This window comes from Leiobunum rupestre, chromosome 7 (assembly GCF_980474605.1).
Source record: "Leiobunum rupestre chromosome 7, qqLeiRupe1.1.hap1, whole genome shotgun sequence".
Classification (NCBI taxonomy): domain Eukaryota; kingdom Metazoa; phylum Arthropoda; class Arachnida; order Opiliones; family Sclerosomatidae; genus Leiobunum; species Leiobunum rupestre.
In genome coordinates this window covers 52581511-52603036 of record NC_143390.1, presented here as the reverse complement: position 1 = coordinate 52603036, position 21526 = coordinate 52581511, and the positions used below count along the sequence as shown (strand labels likewise).

Sequence of the window (21526 nt, the reverse complement as noted above, 5' to 3'; positions counted from 1 at the left end):
GACTTTTCTCATTAAGTTATATTACCCTCTATATTAATAACCCTTTCGGTTGGTAAGTTGTGGAATGGTGACGTGCTATGAACTCGAAAAGAGGCATTATTTGGGTTTTCAAACATATCATTGTACTTACAATACGCATTCTTTTGAACTTCCTAAAGACTAAAGGCTGTTCGTAAATAACTTAAACTTATCTTAACCTAGTAAAATCAATGTTAACATTCGGTAACTTTTTTACTTAAAAAGGAATTATTATTTTCTACAACAAATATTCCAGAGAGTGCATACAATAAATATTTGTATATATTACGTTTATTCAGAATACCTGGATTTGTCAAATATAAATATTTTTTCCATGCGACCTATAGCGGCCAGGTTAGCTTCCTATTTGAACAATTTAGACTTTTACATTGGATAGATTAAGCTATACATATAACGTAGTAATTTTTCGATGGCGATGTTTCGCATATAAATAAAGATACGAAACGAAAATCATCTCAAAATGCACAAAAAACAGCCGTCTTTGACTGGCTTTAACTCCAAACGCTGCGAGCTAATTTCGTAGATCTTTACACTATGGGTAGACAGTAAGTAATATAATGTAATTACTGTGATAAATCGTTACGGTCTCTGTAAGTTCGGAAAACATTGACTTTTATCTATGATAAAACAATTTCTTTAATATAGCCCAAATATAGCCAAGATTTGGCGGGTTTGGGCTGAAAAAAAAAATTTAAAACAAAATTCCGAAATTTAAATTTGCTCAAAAATAGTATTAGAACCCTTTTCTATCTGAACGACAATTCGCGGAATTTTAGTAGAAAATCTGCGGAGCCCTGTAAACACCTCGAGGGACCCTCGGGTTCCATTTGGCACATTTCGAGGAACCACTGTTCTAAATCACTTTTTTCCTCAGCTTTTCGAGTTACAGCTTTTAAAATTACTAGGTGACCTCCAACTATTTGTGGTAGAAATTTATTTCTCGTTTTTAAGTAAAATTTTTTACCGAATGTTAACATTGATTTTCTAGGTTAAGATTAATTTAAGTTATTTGCGAACAACCTTTAGTCTTTACGAAGCTCAATAGAATCCGTATTTTAAGGACAATGATATATTTGATAACAAAAAAAATTAACAAGTTAGAAATCTATAAGAGCACGGTCATTTTGGGTAGTTTTAATTTTAGTTTGTCCATTTAGGATTGTGCTAAACAGTATTTAATATATGTTCTGCTACAGCTGACACGTGCAGGGCTCTCTAAAATACAAAAAGTTCGTTCCCTACTCCTTAAATGCATTTTGAACAAGACTGAAAGTTTGTAAATCGAGCTTGAACAGCACTGCCACTCTAGCATTGTAACCTGGCAAACGCTGTTTGTAAAAAAAGCCTGATAAATATTTATATTTCCGGAACTAAGCCTATTTGCACTGTTAGCACACCACGTTGGGGAATTGGAGTAGGTACTTTACTATGGACTCTTCGTAGTCTGGATATTGAAAATTTAGGTAATTATTGTAATCTTTATTTTAAAATAAATTTTAACTTTGTTAAGAACTATAGCCATCCTAAATTAATGTGAACTTTTGAACCGGAGTGGAAAGAAAGTGGTGGTTAGTAATTTTAATTTAAACCTTTTATTAGAAAAACGGGTTATTCATTTTAGCGCCTAAATTAGATATTCCGTTTTGACAATTCCCGAGTGCCGTCCGAATAAACTTTGTTCTTATAATTGTCTCTTTGACATCTTTACAACGCCAGTGGCCTTTCTTTATTAACCGGGACAACGGAAAATGAAGTAACGTAGAGCTGATGTGTTTTATTTGCTAGACAGTACAACGGCTGAATATATATTTATTTTGCCAAATGCAATAAAGCTCCCTATAATATATTGGTTCAATAATATATATAAAAAATAATTGTGGTGGATAGCATGGTGGAAATGAAAAATAATATTATTGAAAATAAAATAAGTTTCAGTATTGTAAGGCTAACGGGTAGCGTTGAATATGATTGTAGACCATTGGACCGAAATCCCATTCGTCCGAATGTACCATTCAACCGAATTCCAATCGACCGAAAACCGCGTTTTGCGCGGTTTTCATTCAATATACCGTTAGTGATACATATTTATATATCGTAGGTTACGTGACGATATTCTAATTTGGACTAAACTATGTCTTAAATATTTATTATTTCGTACCGACGTGTATTTTTAGACCTTATCCCTTGAATTTTGATATTTTCCGGGTTTAGTTTTGGAAAATAACCTTGATAAGACCCGACGTGAAATAGCTGCCTACCATATCTAACCTAACCCAGCCTAACCTAACCTAACCTAACCTAACCTAACCCAACCCAACCTAACCTAACCCAACCTGAACTAACCTACCCGAAGTGAAAACGAACCAGATTTAAATTTCCCATTCAACTGAATCCCGCCATGTTGGGCTATAAACGAAAATACTTTTCGGTTCAATGGGATTCGGTCAAACGGGATTCGGTCCAATAGTATACAACCGTTGAATATCCGCTGCCGACGGAAGTATATATAAATATGTAGGCGGGGTCACGTGGTCAATGGGTACTATTTAACTAGTTACTATGTCACTAAGAACGATTTTAGATGGCCCAACGGTGTAATATAATATTGGGGCTGGGATGGCCATTTTGTAGTGCTAAGCCCTAATTAGTTTTTAATGTTTATAAATTAAATATACATTTCCGCCAAACAAAGTTGCATCACGTTCAACACTTTATTTTACATAAATTGGCGCAAATGTTAAAAACAAAACACCATGAGCAGTTACTTAATTTCACGTTGTCCCAGTTACTTAAGAATCCCCCCCCCCCCCCGGGAGGTTATATTTCTTTATATAATTTTTTTTAAGTTTCTAACTCGGCGGGAAATTTTCGGAAAAATGGCGGCAAGATTGTGGCCGCTACGCTACGTGTTGCCGCCATTTTTCCGAAATTTTCCCGCCGAGCGCGCGCTAAACTTCTTACAAGAATACTGGCGCGTTCATCCCTCCTACTTCGCCTCCCTTCCTATCCTCCTTGGTTATTGCTAGGTTATTGTAACCGACCAACTGAACCAGATGCGGCACAAATCGAATTTTTTTTGATCCAGCCGGACAAGCGACTAAAACAAAACCGCTATCTTTCCTTCTCTAATTGAACTTTTTGAGGTCCTAGGAACTAAGGTAGATATGTTTTTTTTAATAAGAAGATAATCTATTAAATGAAAGATTGGAGATTCAAAGGGAAGATTGTTAAAAGTAGAGATCCGGAAATTATTACAAGACCCACTGTGAAAAATAAAACAATTATTTTATTTTCAGACTAAACTTTTTTTGCGACTGTGGCTATTTGCTTCCGCAAACAGTCTGGGCTCCAATTTTGTATAAATGTAATATTAAGAAATTAAATACTAAGCAATTTAGGGGATAAGGTAACAGAGAAGTATTATTACAATTGATTTAATCATGTAAAACAATTGAAACTACAGTAAATCCCACGTTCTACAAAACTTTCTACTTTACCGTAAATAAGAAGCTTGGCGAGGGTCCAGATCTTGTACAGAGCTTACTGACTCGAAACGCTGACTTATCAAGGTAAGGAAAGTAATAATCCAAACCATATGGGCCAAGGTGGAAACTAATCCGCAACTGCCATTTGAGTGAAAATTGTTTCGTATAAACCAAATTCATAGTTTTTATTTAAGCGGTTTGATTTGAAATTGAATGCAGTATAAATGTGAAATTTATGGTTTGATTGGAAATTGAATGCATTATGAAAGTGAAATCTACGGCTTGATTGGAAATTGAATGCGTTTTAAATGTGAAATATACTGATTGATTGGAAATTGAAAGAATTATGAAGGCGTGATTTCAAGAACTTCGGAATGATGGGACTCTTGATTCCGATTTAAAAATAAAACATTTATTTTAACAATGAAATTAACTTGAATGATCGTTACATGGTTGACTGGTGAATGAATTAGATAGATTAACCTTATATAGTACTATTAAAAATTGAATATTTTTAGTTAACATAAAAAACGACAGTTAAAAAAATAGTTTATCTTGACTCGTTGCGCTGCGATAAGATAGCGCCTCTTTTGTAAAAAGACGATACCTCGCTGAGCTGAACATTCCGGGCACCTTGGAAAGTAGACTTTTCAATCGTCCAATGGTAAGTGGCACAACTTAACTGCAGGCCGCTTGAGCTCCTTGTCCGCTGTTTTGACGGTGGTGACTCGCACAAGGTTATCTTCTCCGATGTGAACCTTGATCTTCCATTTAGTTGGTGGCGTATTCTCGCCTTTTACCAAAACGAGGTCCCCGACCTGAAAGTTACGTCTCTGTGCAACCGATTGGGCCGTTGTTGTAGTCTGGACAGGTATTCTCCACGCCAACGTTTCCAGAAGTGTTGTAGCAGTTTTTGACTTAGCTGCCAGCGTTTCAGGCGATGCTGCGGCTTATGTGTGAAGTCCGGTTCCGGTATAGCCGTGATCGAACCTCCGATCCAGAAATGTCCTGTGGTGAGTGCCGCTAGGTCGTTGGGATCAGAGCTCATCGCTGTCAAACGGCGTGAGTTCAAGCATGCTTCCACCTGACACAGCAGCGTCTGAAACTCCTCAAAGTTGAGAGTGATGGACCCCATGACTCGCTTCAAATGGTGTTTGATATATTTGATGCCGGCTTCCCATAGCCCTCCGAATTGCGGGACTCCTGGGGGGTTAAAATGCCATTGTAACCCTTCTTCCGTGGACCATTTTGATATCGTAGCAGCTGTGGACGTCATCGCGAGGAATTTCGTGAATTACTTCAGTTCTCGGTTGGCACCGACGCAGTTTGTACCGCAATCACTATATATATTGGCACTCTTACCTCGTCGGGCCATGAATCTTTTAAGTGCTGCCAGGAACGCCTCGGTCGTCATTTCGCTTACGACTTCGAGATGGAGCGCTCTGGTGGTAAAGTTGCGAAAACAGCTACATATCCCTTGAAGGTGCGTTGACCTCGGCCTTTCAGGACTCGCATCGTAAACGGCCCGGGGTAATCGACCCCACAGTTTAGGAAGGCTCGCGCTGGTCGGACTCTCCTTTCTGGTAGGGCTCTCATCAATTGGTTTGCCATGGTAGCTTGTTGCCGAACGCATTTCACGTATCGTTTGACATGGTAGCGTATTGAATCCCACTGGCCGACCATCCAGTAACGTCTTTGGAGGACAGTCGCCAATAGTTGGGGACCTCCATGCAGATGCTTAAGGTGTTCATGTCGGATTACCAAGTCGGTTAGCTGACTTTTCCGTGGCAACAAGGCTGGATGGATTTGATCGTGAGGGAGTGTGGAATGTTGGAGGTGACCGCCCACTCTAATGATGCCTTGTTGGTCTAGGAACGGGTATTGAGACCGTAGCATGGAGTTTGCCGGCAGGGTTCTCCTCCGTCGTAATGCATCGTATTCTTGCGGAAAAGTTTGCTGCTGGACGACGTGGATCCAATGAGACATTGCCTTGGTTCGTTCTTCGACGGTGAGAGGGCCGCTGCTTCTGGTCTCCTTGCGTTCTTTAGCAATCCTTGAGTTATGAATGAAACGTTGTGCATAAGCGGTGACCTGGATCAGCATATGCAGCGTTGAGTATTTCAACATGAGCGGGTCGGTCATTTGAGCAGTCGCTGCGGTCGTGGTCGTACGTTTGTTTATCTTCTAGCCGTTTCTCTTCTATGTGATGGTTCTGGCGGTAGTACAGGACTCGCTGGTGTGTCATTGGTTTGGAGCCACTGTGGCCTTTGCCACCAAAGGCCATGGTTATGTAGTTCCTCGGCCGTTACTCCTCTGGAAGCGCAATCGGCTGGATTGATTTTTCCTGCGTCGTGATGCCAATTGGCTGATGGTAGAGTGTTTTGGACTTCAGTCACCCTGTTCGCCATGAACGTCTTCCAGCGCAAGGGTGATGACTTATTCCACGCCAGCACGATGGTAGAGTCCGACCAGCAATGGATCTCTTGATGCTTCTTCTTCAGGGACTCTTTAACGAGGTGGATAAGCCTCGCCAACAGCACGGCTCCGCAAAGCTCCAGCTTTGGTAGGGTCGTTGAACGCAATGGGGCGACTCTCGTCTTGGCCACTATCAGCTGCACGTGTACCTCTCCTGAGGAAGACCTTGTCTTCAGGTACACCGCCGCCGCAAATGCCTTCTCAGAGGCACCACAGAAGCCGTGCAAGCTGGACTCTTGTGCGGAAGCTTGTCCAGTGTGTCGAGGTAAGGAAATCTGCTTGATCTTTTGCAGGTTGCCTCGGAATGCTTGCCATCTGCTCCCGAGATGTCCTGGTCTCAGTCCATTCTGAGTTGCCAGAACTCCTGTAGAAACATTTTCGGGACGACAGTGAGCGGCGCCAGTAGGCCCAGAGGATTGAAGGTCCAAGCGGTATCCGATAGGATCGTTCGCTACGTAATACGTTCTCGGCTTGGTTGTGACGTGACGGAGAACGTGAAACTGTCTTGAGCAGGTGACCAATGCAATCCCAGGGTCTTTACTGTGTCGTCGCTGTCAAACTGTAGCTTCTTCGGAGTTTCCCGTAGCTCTGGCTCCAAAGTCTCCACTAACTCCGGCGCGTTCGAGACCCTTTTCCTCAGTTCGAACCCAGCTCCCGCAGTCACCGTCAGTAACTCTTTCTGTAACTTCAGTCACCGTCAGTAACTCTTTCTGTAACTTCAGTCATCAAGTCGTCCATGTAGAAATCCTTTGCTAACACGGTAGCTGCTAATGGCGATTTTTGTTGTTCGTCTTCTGCCAGCTGCTGTAGTACTTTGGTTGCCAAGTAAGGAGCGGCTGAAGTACCGTATGTGACTGTGAGGAGCCGGTACTCCGCTAACGGCTCCGAAGGTTCCTGTCTCCAAATTATCCTTTGCCAGTCGGCGTTTTCGGGGTGGATCTAGATCTGCCCGTACATTTTTGCGATGTCCACCGTCATCACTATTGGACATTCGTGGAATCTGATTAATAGGTTGGTAAGATCATCTTGCAACTTCGGTCCGACCATGAGCACATCATTTAGGGATACTCCAACAGACGTCTTTGCTGACGCATCAAAGACAACTCGCAGCTTAGTGGTAGAGCTGGATTCTTTTATGACGGCATGATGCGGCAGGTAGTACGACATCTTTGACTCTTGATCATGTGGAATACGCTCCATGTGCCCCAGCTCGACGTACTCGGTCATGAATGCGCAGTATTGTTGTTTAAGATCTGGATTCGACCGCATCCGTTTCTCCATGTACCGGAAACGCCTAGTTGCTGCTTTCTTGGAGTCGCCCAGTTGAACGGGATCACTCTTAAAGGGTAGCCGCACCATGAACCTTCCAGACTCTTGTCTTGCGTGCGTTTCTGCGAACACCTGCTCGCACTGATTCTCTTCTGTGGTCAGCGTTCTTCTGGTATTTAGTTCCTGCAACGCCCAAAACTTTGCTACTTGCTCGTCCAATTTACAGACGTGGGCTTGGACTGCTTCAGGTGTTGCGCCGACCCAATCTGGCACGGCGGTCCGCACTCTTGACCACGTCGAAGTAAACGTCAGCTCCCAGTAGGACATCCACTGGGCTCGATATGTGAAATGTGGGGTCGGCTAGCTGAAGCCCCTTCATATGAGGCCACGGCTTCGCTTTGAATGAGTAGTTTGGTAGGTCGCCAATGACTGCGCCGAGTATTAGAGCTTCTACAGACAAGATGGTGTCCTTACCGGTTCTGACTTCCAGCCGCACGCTGCCTCTTGTAGTTCCGATACCGGTAGCTCCGATACCGCCTATGGTGACGCTATACCGTGTACGCTTCAGCTGTAACTGACGGACGCCTCGCTCGGTAATGAAGGTGGATTGTGAGGCCGAATCCAGCAACGCCCGCAGCGGCCGAAACTGCCCTGGGGCTCGATTCTGAGGCTATCGTTACGCTAGCGACAAAAATTCTGGCGATAGCCGAAACGACAATCTGTAAGCGACAATCGGCCGTATTCTGCATGACCCCGCAAGTAAGAAGGGAAACGCCTACTTGCTTCGGCCCTACCATTCGACTAGAGGTCACTGATTTCTCTCTTCTTCCCCTCTTGCTTGGCCAATTGAAGGGCTGCAGCGACGTAACTAGTGTGACATGACTCTTGATGACCCCTGTTCCGGAATTAACGTTAAAACGCCCCCTACTCCAAAATTAAGCGTACAGTGTCATATAGTGTTATTTAGGGAAGAAAATTTGCAATGCCATCTATTTTTCATTTTTTATTCCAAACTATTGTAATGCCATCTTCTTACAAACCAAAAAGTAATAGCCCTAAAACAATGTCATCTATTTTAAATTTCATTAACTTTAGAAAAACATCTTTTAGAATAATAACAATAATTAAAAATAGCCTTTCATCAGAAATACATGCATTTCTGCTTCCATGGTAATCTTGTTTGAAATTAAAACAGAATAAAATAATTATTTTACAATATTTTTATTACATATTCAGCTTTAGTGTACAATTTATTGAATAAAATTTGTATAAAACTACAGCCAACTTTGACCACTCAGTTGCGCGGGAAAAACGGAAGAAGAGCTTCGTGAAGTTACCATCAAGTGACGAATATTCTTTAGTTCGTTTACTTTATGGAATTATATTCTAGCAAGAATAATGAACCTGTACGCCATATAAAATTATGCACCTATAAGCCATATTGAAATAGGAACCTGTAGGAGTAGCGAACTAGTGATTGTATTATCAGAAGTTACTAAGTGGCTGGAGCTCTTTTCCAACAGCCAAATGTGGTGATAATTACACTATTTATGTTGCTATAATTGGCTGTATTCAAATAGGGATGGCTCTTAAATCCACTTATGGAAATAACTGCTCACCCATTCGCCATCCCTACAGGCTTTTCTCCCAATCACAAAAATAAATAGAGATTTTTAGTATTGTTTGGAAAATGTGTAGAAATTTGTGAAATAAATATTTGACTCAGTTCGGTTTTGTGAAATATTTTCGTAAGCACTAAGCAATTGTTTAAAAATGGGTGATGAAGACCCTTCATATACTGCGGAGGAAGTGGAAGCCTCTATTCCCGATCTTAAGGAACCCAAATGTGCAGAGCTTCAGCGGCATAAAAGCAGTGCTCGATATAACTATAAGCAGAATTTCCAAAATTTCCTCATCTGATTTTACAACAGTGGAACAACCTAAAAACTGATGCAAGAAATAACAATATTGGTGGCGGATAATATCCAGACATACTTAAAAATGAACCACTTAAAAGAAAACACTTGTACATATTATTGCATAATTGTCGTACGGAGGAGTACCTGGTAGTATTTACATCTGAATAGGGGCTTTCTGTGAAAAATCTGCAATATATAAAGAGTGGTAATGATGCGAGGAGATAATTGTTAATTGTTACATTGAGCCTTTTCAATCTGACTGCATCCAGAGAGAGTGAGACATTCGGAAGATAAATGAAGCTTCTGGAGTAGGGAAATTTTTTTTAAGTAAAAGCAATTGTGATAAAATAAATATTACCTTTAAGTATAATGCTAATGAATTAACTGAGTTTAGTGCTCTTGACTGAAAAATATTCTTGCCAATTGTAACAGGACGGGGGAAATTTTTCAAAGTTCGGAAAATTATGCAAGAGACAGCAGGATAAAATTACATTCCATCGACACATCAGCCCTAACATCAACTAAAAAAACATAACAGTAAATATCATTCGTATTGACGTATATTTAAGCCCCAGCCCTTGTGGGTTAGGACACTTAGCCAACGTGCAAATATTTCACCAAAATATACATGCGAATGTGTATTATTGATGTGCGCAGAGTTCATTCGGTAGTATGCATCTGCAAATAAAAATATTTGTATTTCCAAATTAATAATGTAATCATAATTTACAAAGAGTATTGTACCATTGGCTCTTCAATTTTATAATTTTGGACCGGAAAGCCGCATGTGTTGATGAGCGTTACTGAACGTAGCCCAGTTTCGTGGTTACTAGACACAACACGTTGAAAAGAGCCTTCTCTGTAAAAATAACGCCAATTAAAACCTTTGTTATACGATTGTAACGTACATATTAAATACCTGCTTCTCCAATAATGCGCTTAGCTCAACATTCCCAATTCCATGCTACCTTCGTTATAAATTTCTACTTCTTCCGCTAAGCCTATCGCTTCAATTCCCACGACAGCAGCAATAACTCCCATTGCAGCAATTCACTTTACAAATGATATTAAAAATGTCGGAAAATTATCACCGGAAGTTGGGAATTCTAAACAAGAAATACGTCACACTAAAGCAGCCCTTCAATTGGCCAAGCAAGAGGGGAAAGAAGAGGGAAATCAGAGAGCTCTCGTCGAATGGTAGGGCCGAAGCAAGTAGGCGTTTCCCTTCTTACTTGCGGGGTCATGCAGAATGCGGCCCAATTTCTTAACGGGAATGAAATTGGTATTCTAAGACGTGTCTCGTTACGGCAGTGTTATGAGAGAGACGCTAACGACAGAAATTTTTAGTCACGTGCTTTCGCTCTAGCTAGAGCCAATAGTGACGCGTCGTTTTATCAGTTGTTTCGTTCATCTTTCATAGCAGCAGACGGTTTTAATGTTTTATTCTACAGAGGTTAGGCTTAAGCTGTAAGCCTTGGTTACCACTAGCGCGCGCGACGACGCGTTTCTCGGCTTTGACACAAACGTTATGACGTGCGCTAGTGTAAACCAAGCTTTAGACGTAGAAGAAGAAGAAAAAGTGTTAATTGTGAATAATAAAAGAATAACTTGAGTTAATCAACGCTCCTATAGTTGCGTATTTGGTAAATATTTTCATCTTACTTCACCAAAATTCATTGGAACCGATGCTTTTAAAAACATAATCAAATGGTAAAAGTAACTGTTTGTTGTTATTACACCCGAGGGAAATAATTTATTATTGTTATAATTTACTTGACTATGGTGTTTTTAGATATATTAGTCTAGTAAGTTAATAATAGTTTATAATATTCACTGGCATTGCCAGTGTATTGGTTTCTGATAAACTCTCACCAAGCACATCACAATGAGTATACGTGAGTTTTTTTACCGTAAATAAACGCTTCAATCTATACTCATCTTATTCAAATGCTTGAGCTCGGTATCGTATTACTTTTTGAAGTTATAAATCACGATTATTTTCAATTTCCAGTGCTATAACTCAAATTTCATGTCTCAAAAATATCGCCATCTTTAATAAAATTGTCGCCCGTGGCTCTAACTACAACTTTTTTTTGTCGTTAGAATTAACGACAATTTTAGGTTTCTTCTGACGACTATTTTAGGTTTCTTCTGACGACAATTTTAGGTTTCTTCTGACGACAATTTTCCTAACGAGAGCCTTAGAATTGCATTTTTTATCGCTAGCGACAATTTTCAAAGTTAACGAGGATTTTCTCCCGTTAACTTCCTTACCAATAATCTCAGAATCGAGCCCCAGAGCTTTCTTTGACTTGGATGATTGCTATTGGTAACAGTACTTGAGCAGTTTTGGTCAAGCTACGATCCTCTCGGGCTACGTCCTTCATGATATGTACCTTAACCTCGACGTCCTCCTTCGTCTGCTCTTGATTAGCTCGGTGCTTGAAATTGCAAAGCCTGCATGTACCCGACTTGCAGGCACCCGTCTGATGATGAGACCGTACAGGGGCGTAGGAACGTTCTAGAAGTTGGAGGGGGCAAAGATAAACGAAAAGGGGTCTGGAGAATGGTTTTTAATTTTTAATGGAGTGTAGCTTCTCCGAATGCATGTGTCCTTGTTACTACTATGTAAATTGGCGGGAAAAGACTGAAATTTAAACACAGTTGAGGTTCTATAAACTGTATATGCTTTTAAAATGATAATTTGAGCCTTTTGAAGATTTCAACTGACCAAAGGTTGGAGGGGGCAATAACATTAGTTGCCCCTCCCAGCAAAATTCTAGGGAGGGGCATTGCCCCCCCTGCCCCTCCCGGTTCCTACGCCCCTGAGACCGTAGACAGTTGAAGCACAGCGAGTGCCTTCTGACCATCTCCCACCTTTCGTCGATTGAAGCTTCGATCAGCGCTGGGCACTGGAAAGACACGTGCTTTTCGCCACAGAATGCGCATTTGCCATTGGTGGCTAGATGAGCTGCTGTCTTTGGCTTCCGTACATGTGAAAGAAGCAGGACTCGTCAGTTGAGGCGTAACTTCAACTGCTGCTACGATCCGTCTCGATGGACCAAAATGAGGGCGTGATTTCAAGAACTTCGGAATGACGGGACTCTTGATTAAAATTTAAAAATAAAACAATTATTTTAACAATGGAATAAACTTAAATGATCGTTACATGGTTGACTAGTGAATGAATTAGATAGCTTAACCTTATATAGTACTATTAAAAATTGAATATTTTTAGTTAACATGAAAAACGACAGTTAAAAAATATTTTATCTTGACTCTTTGCGCTGCGTAAGATAGCGCCTCTTTTTTTAAAAGACGATACCTCGTTGTGCTGAACAAATTAAAAATGTGAAATTAACGGTTTCATTGAAAATGTTGTGCTATACAAATAGGAAATTAAATGTTTCTATACTTTTAATTTTACAGTTGGATTGGAAAATGTTGGTTTCAGAAATGTACAATTTACGGTTTGACTTCATTACATTTTACCGGTGAATGTAAAATTGGGTATGCCCAAAATGTAAAATTAATCATGTCTTAACCATAATTTTTACTGCATGCAGATTCCATGTTAAAGGAACTGTCATGCCATCGTTAAATAAACTTTTAAACTACTGTTAAATTTACATTATTTACGCAGTAATATAAATCTCATTGTTACCGTATTATTTATTATAATATAGCATTGAATTTTAATGATCAATTTCACCGAGAAATTTACGGTAATTTCTTAGAGTGCATAAGGTGAATTCCAAAAAGCTTCGCTACGTCTCTTGTCCTAATTACCTCTCCGAGGGGACAAAGTCCCCTAGGAGGGGTTATACAACGACCGTGTCTGTCTGTGGGTCTGTGGGTCTGTCAGGCCTGCGAACGCGTTCGCATTTTCGGTGCAAAGTGTAATCACTGCGTACGCAGTTTCTCGAGATCTCTGCGTTCGCAGTTGCTAGTAATTAGGGAACAAAGTCGAAAAAACGTGTTTGCAAAACCACCGTGGGACGGTGAGCGTTAACGGATTAATTTGCAGTCGGGGTTGGTTTGGTGGTTTTTTTTTCGCCAACGCTCGCCGTCACGACAGGTTTAATTCAGTGGTTTGGCTATTTCGCTATTGTAATGTTTATGTGTAGGGTGGTAATGTTGTGTTATTGTTATGACGTTTGTGGTGTGTATGTACGGGTGGTAACTCTCCAACTCTTTCTTATTGACTTTTGGGACGGACCGAGTGCTGAGTGTAATGCTACCTCTCAACATCCAATGGCAGGGTTTCCACCAATTGCTCACGGTATTCGTCTTAGTATCAATTTGCGATCGCATCGGGCGGGTTTCGAACCCGAGACCGCCTGTTTGACAGGCGGACGTTCTACCACTTATTACGTTTCATTGAAAATTAGACCTTCAGCTTTATCGAAAGCGTATTTAATAGAGCATGAAATTTTGGTTTAATTGAAATAGAGCAAGATTTCGTGAAAGATTTAAATTATTGCATCGAAGAAATTCTAATTTAGCGATTTCTCATTTGATTAAAAACAAATGCGTCACCCAGGTTTCGAACCCGGGCCGTTCAGTTAGGCAGTCGAGCGCTCTACCACAGAACCAACGATAACTTCAAGCTATACTGCAAATAAGACACTCATTGTAAGCATAATAGTCTTGAATTTTTTTACGAATGAAATTGTGAAGGCCAAATGTGGTTTTTTTACGAAAAAATTATAAAGACTTAATCTTGTTTAATATAATAAGTTGCTTTATTTCAATTTGGTACTTTTGTTTAGTGTTTTTTTAATGAATGGAGTTAAAGATTTTTTTCTTCTATTATTTGACGTTTTATTTTAATTAATGGAGTTTAAGATTGTTTCTTCTATTATTTGACGTTTTATTTTTGCGGTTGTATATTTGTTTTATCTTTTATTCTTTTAAAATTATTTACTTCTTCCGCAAAATGGTTCATTTTTTGGAGGAACCTTTTTACTTATTTTTTGTGTATTAATGTTTTGAGAACCTTTACGTTTGGGAAAGGATAATTTTTGACGGAACCTTCAAAGTGTATACGTCGCATTTTCAAAAAATTTAATGGTCAAATCTTGTTTTAGCGCAGTCAGCAGATAAGATAAAGGGTAGAACCCGTTAGTTTTTTGTAATTTACTTAGTTTTTTCAGTCGTATATTCTTATCTATTAGGTTTAGCGTATTGGTTTTCAAGCTTAATAATTCATTTATTAACAACATATCGAGTTGGTCTGGTTTTCAACTCGGTCGTAATTTATTTTAAACGTTTTCTCGGCTGATTAAGATGTTTAATGCAGTTCATCAATTGGGTTCGTTTGTGTTTATTTATAAAGAACCCTAACTATTCCCTCTACGGTCATTTATTGATATACGTTTAGTCAAGTGGCTTTCTGTGCTTTGTGAATGGTAAGTTTTTCGCTTCTTGTTAATAAGTTTTTTGTTGGTGTGGATATTTGGATATCTACGATTCCTAATGCAGTCATTGATATCCTGGGTGTGCGAGTCATTATATGATATTGGAAATTGGACGGTTTTGGTCTTTTTCATGCGGTATGTGTCCCAACGTCAACAGGATGGTTCCGACAGTCTACGAGTCGTCCACTACCAGATATCTACGGGCGAACGTTGAAATAAAATGAGCGTTAACTATGCGGCAAGTATTTCGTAAGCGACAAAAATACAAATACCCTCTGTAGATATTTCTTTTATTAAAATTGGCTTCGTATTATATTTAACTGCTAAACTTGTACCGTAAATAGGGTTAAAGTCAATTGTGCATTGTTTTAGTACGTCTAACTCACTGTTGTAACTACTTAATTTATAATATTCTGAATAAATTAATCTCGGTTGTTTCGTCTCAATTATTTTAATTCAAATTAAAATTTTATACCGGGCGGGATTGAACCGGGATTACGTTATTAGTAAATAACTCTGAATTGGGGAGATATAACTTTGAGGGTCATCTCGAGAAATTAATACCGCTAGTTGTATTTTGATTGTGTTGAGCTTTTGGGCGGTATTGTTGGCTTTAATTATCATTTTTTCGTGTGAAGTGGTTTAAAGAAGGTTTTCTGTGTTGTTATTTCCTAAGCGATAAAAATACAAATACCCTCTGTAGATATTTCTTTTATTAAAGTTTGCTTCGTATTACATTTAACTGATAAAATTATTCTGTAAATAGGGTTAAATTCAATTGTGCGTTGTTCTAGTTCGTCTAACTCACTGTTGTAACTACTTAATTTATAATATTCTGAACAAATTAATCTCGGTTGTTTCGTTTCAATTATTTTAATTAAAATTAAAATTTTATACCGGGCGGGATTAAACCGGGATAACTTTATTAGTAAATAACTCTGAATTGGGGAGATATAACTTAGAGGGTCATCTCGAGAAATTAATACCACTAGGGACAATGCTTCCGAAGAGAGGCATATTTTGGCTTGCCAACTTGTTTTCTTTTTATAATTGTTCGTGTCCAGTTCAAGGGACCGGAAACTATTTCCGAGAGGGAGACTGAAGCTAAAGGTTCATCGTGTTGAATGAATACGCCAAGATTGAGTGAGCGAACTGATGAACACACCGTTATTTATTAAAATCTCGACTATATATATAGGTATTAAAAAACGAATTTGACACAGGTTTATACATTTTTAAGATAAGATTAAATTAACAAAATTAAAGATAAGATCAAAGATTAAATTACCACGCGACCCGAACAATAAAATTTATCAAACTAACTATTGAGTATGACTACGTCAAAATATATTAGGTGAAACACTGCTACAATGGCGTTTTCTGAAATTTTCTTATTTATTTGGAGCGATTAAGAAATAAAATATAATAGTTTTGTTTCTTGGATCGCAAACCACTATATGCAATCTAGGTTTAGGAGGGATCAAATATTTTATGATCTATAATATCCTTAAATCTCAAAAATGTTTTGTTTATTTCTTTAAATAGATACTCAGACCTTTTGTCGGGGCGGTTTAGGTTCAGTATTATTATTTTCAACACGAAATGTTATTGGGGCTGGCTAAGGTAGCAATCAAGCCTTGCCGATCGGATTGTTGAATTGGGTTCAGATCAAGTGAAATCGACTAATACAGTTTTGGTCAGCCTATTAAGGTGCCATGTTTTTTTAAAGTGGAAACAACAATGTCCTTCAATGATTAGTTCGGACACTGTTCACATCCACCGATAAAAAAACATTCTCTAAAATTGAAGCTCATTATCTTAAAAACACATTAAAGAACAGCGTAATATACGAAACTTACTTTACAAACTTTGGACTTAAAGAAGACACTTTTAGATAGAATGTCCATATTATTATTTAATACCGTACCGCCAAGGTAGGGCAAGTCCAAAAGGGAACCCCTGTTTTACTTTCTGAGCCCGTTTTATTTACTTAAGATAGTAAAAAATGGCGGTACCGACTCAAAATTGAAACTTGTGTTCCTTGTAATAATAATAATAATAATAATCAGCTAGGCTAAAGTCATCAAGCGACTTTTGAAGCCTTTAATTTAGGTGGCCGGGTTACAATGCGTAGGAGAGTGGTGGCAAGCCTTGCATGCCACGCGAGCCAACAGCTCCCTACACTAACTATTACCGTTAAGCTCAACAAGTTTTTATGGAAGGGGAAACCGAAGAGCTCGGGGGAAAACCCCTAAACCAGTGGGGAAAGAACTTGCAAACTCAACGCGGAAGGAGTTGTTCCGAGTTTTCACCAAGTGCCACAATCTAGGATCGAACCCGGCTCCTCTTGCTGCGAGGCGAAAGTGCTAACCACTCCGCCACCCCACTCATATTTACTAAATTAAAAAAAAAACATTTTTATTAGGCTCCATTGTTAGGATTTGTGGGGACCCTGACAATTGCAGGGTAGGTCATAGCATACCTTGCCTACACCTTAGTGCCGCCACTGACATCATGCGTCGAAACATGAAGAAATTCACTTTGCCATTTCGTGAAGATTGTTATGAGGTCCGATCTATACTTAAGCTGTACTCTGGCACCCGAATGCCTTTAATGATGACGTGTTCAACCGTGCTAGAGACGTTTCTGTCCTTCATCCACCCTTCATTTCATGAAAAATGGCAAAGCTTTTGTTTGGCACCAGACGCATCATTTAAGAGCTGTCCATAAGCCGCGGCTACTTAATCAAATAAAGGAAACTTTTATGGCATTCGTTTGTGTTAAAACAATTTACGTATTTTCATTTCAATATCTCTTTCTATTATGTTCTATTGAAATTAGGAAGCCAGTTTTACTTTGGAAATCACCAGCTATATTCTTGCTCCGACTGGCTGGCTGGAATTTTCGTTGTTCTATTTCGTATTACCTGTAACCAGCTTCCTTTTTCAATTCTTATCGGAGATTGAAACTTTCTGGGGAAAACAGCGGGTTATCCGATCCCTATGACGCGTGACCTCCCATTTCAGAGTCGAACGGCGATGGTTTTCGGCCACTGACCGCGTGAGAGCTTCTCTTCCTGAACAATGTTAGTATCACTTTCCGCTAAGATTTAAGGTAAGATCAGGTTCCCTACATTAATGACCATAGAAATGTAAGGCGTATCAGCGCGATTTTAAAAGGTCATACGTGGACGATTAGATCGCCATTATTTTAACGGAATAAAACAATATTTTACCGAGATTTAATCCTTAAATAACAATTATTTTTCTTCGCATAATCGCCCGTTTTGCTGATGATCTATATTAAGTTAAGAATATTTATTAATTTATATAATATTATAAGTTTTTAGATTATTCTATGAGAATTGGAGTTCCAATTTTATTTCAATATTAAATAAAGATAACTAATTTAAATTATATTTATAGGTGATTCTTTTGGAAATCATCAGACGTTATTTGTTGCAGATTTCAACCAAAGTTTTGTTAATGATTAATTTATCTCTAAACGTAAGCCTACAGAAGTGCAGCGGGCTCCTTCTTTTGAGCGCATATTTTAAAATCTACGGTTATTTTTTTTTTAAATTCCATTAAAATTTTCTCCAAACCTTTCTGAAATTTTGGTCAAATTTCATTGTATTAAAACAAAAAAAGGGCAAAGTTAAATGCTATACCCCCTCTATAGAAGTCCTATATCACACAAACGCCGATCAAGTGCGATAGATTTCAAATTCAGAATATTCAAAGTAATCATTTTCATCTATTAAGAAAAACTACTGATCAAGATATTAATTAACATTGAACGAAATATGCCAAAATTGGCCCTAAAACAGCCAATTGCGAAAAATTGTAAATTTTCATTTTTTAAATATACCAGCGGTAATTCGTAAGTCTTAAGTTAAGTGATAAATCAATCTACAAAACGTTTGAGCACTAAAATTCGTTAGTTTTAAGGCTGAATGCATAACTGGTTTTTGGAGTATATATCTCTGAATCAAAGCACTTTAGCAGCCATGTTCATTAGACCTTTTTTAGGCATTGTGTCCCACTGAATACGTCCCTGAATTTTTGACACACTTACATGTAACACCCTGCTTTAGATACTACTTGTAAAACCGAGAAAGATTTTGGATGGAAAAATCTAAAAGAAGGCGGCAAAAATAAATAGCTACGGACTTTATTTGGTTTTTGGTTTTAGGGATTTTTGTTTTTATACTTTTTCCGACAAAAATTAAGGCTATTATACTATTTAAAATATATTCGCCAATTTTAACCTTTTTTGAGCCGTAAAGCAACATAACATAAATGATAAATTACGGGTAAACAAGCCTGAAAGACCCAAAAAGTGTGGCGCCATAGTTAATTCTGAAATCGCACAATCGGAAATTTTCAAATACCCTATTAAACAAACGAGAATAAATCAACGCGAGGTCGTGTGACATTATAAATAGAACCAAAAAAAAATAGCGATGAAGAATTCGTTCAAATAGACAAATTGCATAAGCTAGCTCGCCATCGCCGACACCACCAAATGGACTCTGTGATTTCGCATTCTAACGTTTGTTTCATTTTGTTTATTCCCTTCAAATATTTAACGTCTTTTGGTCCCGCATTTTGCTATTAATCATAGTCGCTCGTTTTTGTTTCTTTACATTTAGCTCGTTGACGTCATTGATTTAGAAAGCGAACAAGCAAATCTCATTTCGCGAACTCACGCGGCGGCCCTGCTGAGTTTCCATCGCGACTATCGACGGCGCTACCGCCGCATTTTGGTTTTGTTCATTATTTGGGGTATTCGGTTCAGCTAGATTAAGCGTAGTAAATGTAACATATACATCAGTTTCTTTTGTTAATAGTTAAACAGGTTTCTTTTTTTATAAATTTTATTACGAATCTCCATATTTTTTGTAACAACTTCTGGGGTAAATGAAATAGTTAATTTGAGGTGATCTTTTGGTCTCGAGTCGTGCCCTACATAAATCTGAGATAACTAAACAACGTCTGTTGGAAGCACGCGTTTACGGTTTAGATATCTCTTTGAGACTTTTTCATTTTGATATGTCAAGTGGTTAATAAAGAGATTGAGTAACTACGCCAAACTTAGACGTGGAACGTTAAGATTGGGCACAATAAGTCTACGATGGTAAACGTGCTCCCATCGCGTAATTATCAACGGCTTAACCATTCTCTAATAGTTCGTTGGACATTGTTCGTAAGATAAGAAACACTTTTCTGATATCATTTTAACAGCTCTTTCGTTTAATAAAACCAATAATCTATATGCTTCTACTGTCAAGAGAATAACTCGCTTGAGACAAACCACCCGCATCATGGTCAAATTTGGACCTCAAGGTCAAACACGTAATTTTATTGCTTCCGAAGACCTACGTTTTAGGAAACCAAGGATTTTCCTAAATGATTTGTCTTTAAGAGGAAGAAATTTCTTTACTGTTTGAGCTAGAACTGGATTGGGTGCAACACTTAAATCGTTCTCTAAAATCTCTTAATTTTACCGTAAAACTACTATTTTATAAATCCCGCTATCTTGTTATGGTATAAATAGGGTTAGTGAAAAATTACAGCTGATACGTTCAAATCATCTTAACAAAGACCTTTAAACTTGACCCACTAATCAACAGGACAGAAAGGAAACAAGCTGGTCGCAGACAAAATTTTATCAGTTTACTCATGTCTGAATAATTTTAATCTTGATTGAATCATTATCATCTTGATTAAATAATTTTAATCTTGCTAAACTCATTTTAATCTTGATTTTACCATTTTAATCTTGATTTTATCATTTTAATATTGATTGAATCATGTTAGTCAAGATTAAGTCCATTTTACCATTTTAATCATGATTTAATCAGATGAAGACCTTTGAAGGTGTCCTAATAATAATGAACGGTACCTGCCCTCGCTCCTGATAATAAACAATAATAAAATTACCCTTTCCGCGTGACGTCACTAGTGAGCTAGGGCCACTCGGACGGTGTTCTCTGGAACTTATAGAGTCAATACTATAAATATGCCTTCTGAAATTTTTCCAGTTTCACCTGCAACATCGTCTGCATGCCAAAGGCTACTTCGCATATAAGCAGATTAGCGGGATTATACATCAATCTAAAGACATTTTAGAAGTAACGTTTTCCGAATTAAGTTAAAGGAACATTTTACGCCAAGTAAATGTTGTTTGTTTTCCCGATTATAATAATTTTGTGATATGATGTTTCAAAAATTGAACTAAAGTTTTCACACTGCTCATCTTCTGTTGTTCTTTTGGATTTAAATACATTCTTTCCGTTTTTTATTCTTGTATAATATTTTAATTACTAATTTGAAATCTATCTACTTGAACCAAAATTATAATTTAAAAGATAAAGACCACTATATTTAACGGTGCAAAAGATAATTTATTTTATTAATAAATAGTTTTGTGCACTTTTAATTATCTTTTTTCCTTTGAAGCTATATTTTCCTTATCGTTTTTGCCAAGATAACGATGAAAAGGCTTCGTACGTTATAAGCAAGGTGCTACCTACAAACCAGTTGTTGCTACGTCATGGAGAAAAAAGGTGTTTGATGGCTTTTTTGGCGTGATTCCATTACAATATTGTGATTTAAACTTGATCAGAGTTGTTACTAATTACAAGCAATGCTACATTTTAATTATTGAAAAAGTGAGAGCTGGAATCGCTCCTTCTTGAAGCTCAAGACGATTCACCGTCGATCACCACTTCACCGGCAAATGTCCCACCGGTCCATACGTTTCTTTTTCTAATTTGTTTCATCTCTTCTTGTTTGGGTCAGTATTCTATTTTTTATTATTTAAATACCGTGTACCTTAAAGGAAAAGCGAGCGAGGAAAAGTCTAGTTTTAAGTTATCGAAGGCTGAACACAACAAACTTGTGTTTCTGTATTC

The 21526-nt window shown here is 38.3% G+C and overlaps 3 protein-coding genes across 3 annotated transcripts in view; 1 reads left to right on the top strand and 2 right to left on the bottom strand.

Annotated features, from left to right (window-relative positions):
* Positions 1-4943: 4943 nt before the first annotated feature.
* LOC149937223 (uncharacterized) lies at positions 4944-5666 on the bottom strand. Its single transcript, XM_090153759.1, has one exon. It carries the CDS (start codon positions 5664-5666, stop codon positions 4944-4946), a length of 723 nt encoding a protein of 240 aa, XP_090009885.1.
* A 35-nt stretch (positions 5667-5701) lies between these two features.
* Positions 5702-7595, bottom strand: LOC149937222 (uncharacterized). The gene is made up of 4 exons (XM_090153758.1): positions 7044-7595; positions 6757-6999; positions 6560-6715; positions 5702-6499 (listed from the first exon to the last, which is right to left on the bottom strand). Exons 1-4 carry the CDS (start codon positions 7593-7595, stop codon positions 5702-5704), a joined length of 1749 nt encoding a protein of 582 aa, XP_090009884.1.
* A 13581-nt stretch (positions 7596-21176) lies between these two features.
* Positions 21177-21526, top strand: part of LOC149937221 (alpha-(1,6)-fucosyltransferase-like) — a 29303-nt gene continuing 28953 nt past the window's right edge. Inside the window, exon 1 of the mRNA XM_090154123.1 lies at positions 21177-21408. The gene's annotated coding sequence lies outside the window, so the exon portion shown is untranslated. The remainder of the gene's footprint in view (positions 21409-21526) is intronic.

Bases quoted from the DNA above. Each gene is read 5' to 3' on its own strand.
- LOC149937223 (XM_090153759.1), bottom strand. From the start codon at position 5,666: ATGACCGACCCGCTCATGTTGAAATACTCAACGCTGCATATGCTGATC.
- LOC149937222 (XM_090153758.1), bottom strand. From the start codon at position 7,595: ATGTCCTACTGGGAGCTGACGTTTACTTCGACGTGGTCAAGAGTGCGG. The intron at 7,000-7,043 runs GTCGGACCGAAG...CCTATTAATCAG, and splicing joins CCCTAAATGATGTGCTCATG to ATTCCACGAATGTCCAATAG. The intron at 6,500-6,559 runs GTTTGACAGCGA...TGCTCAAGACAG, and splicing joins GAAACTCCGAAGAAGCTACA to TTTCACGTTCTCCGTCACGT.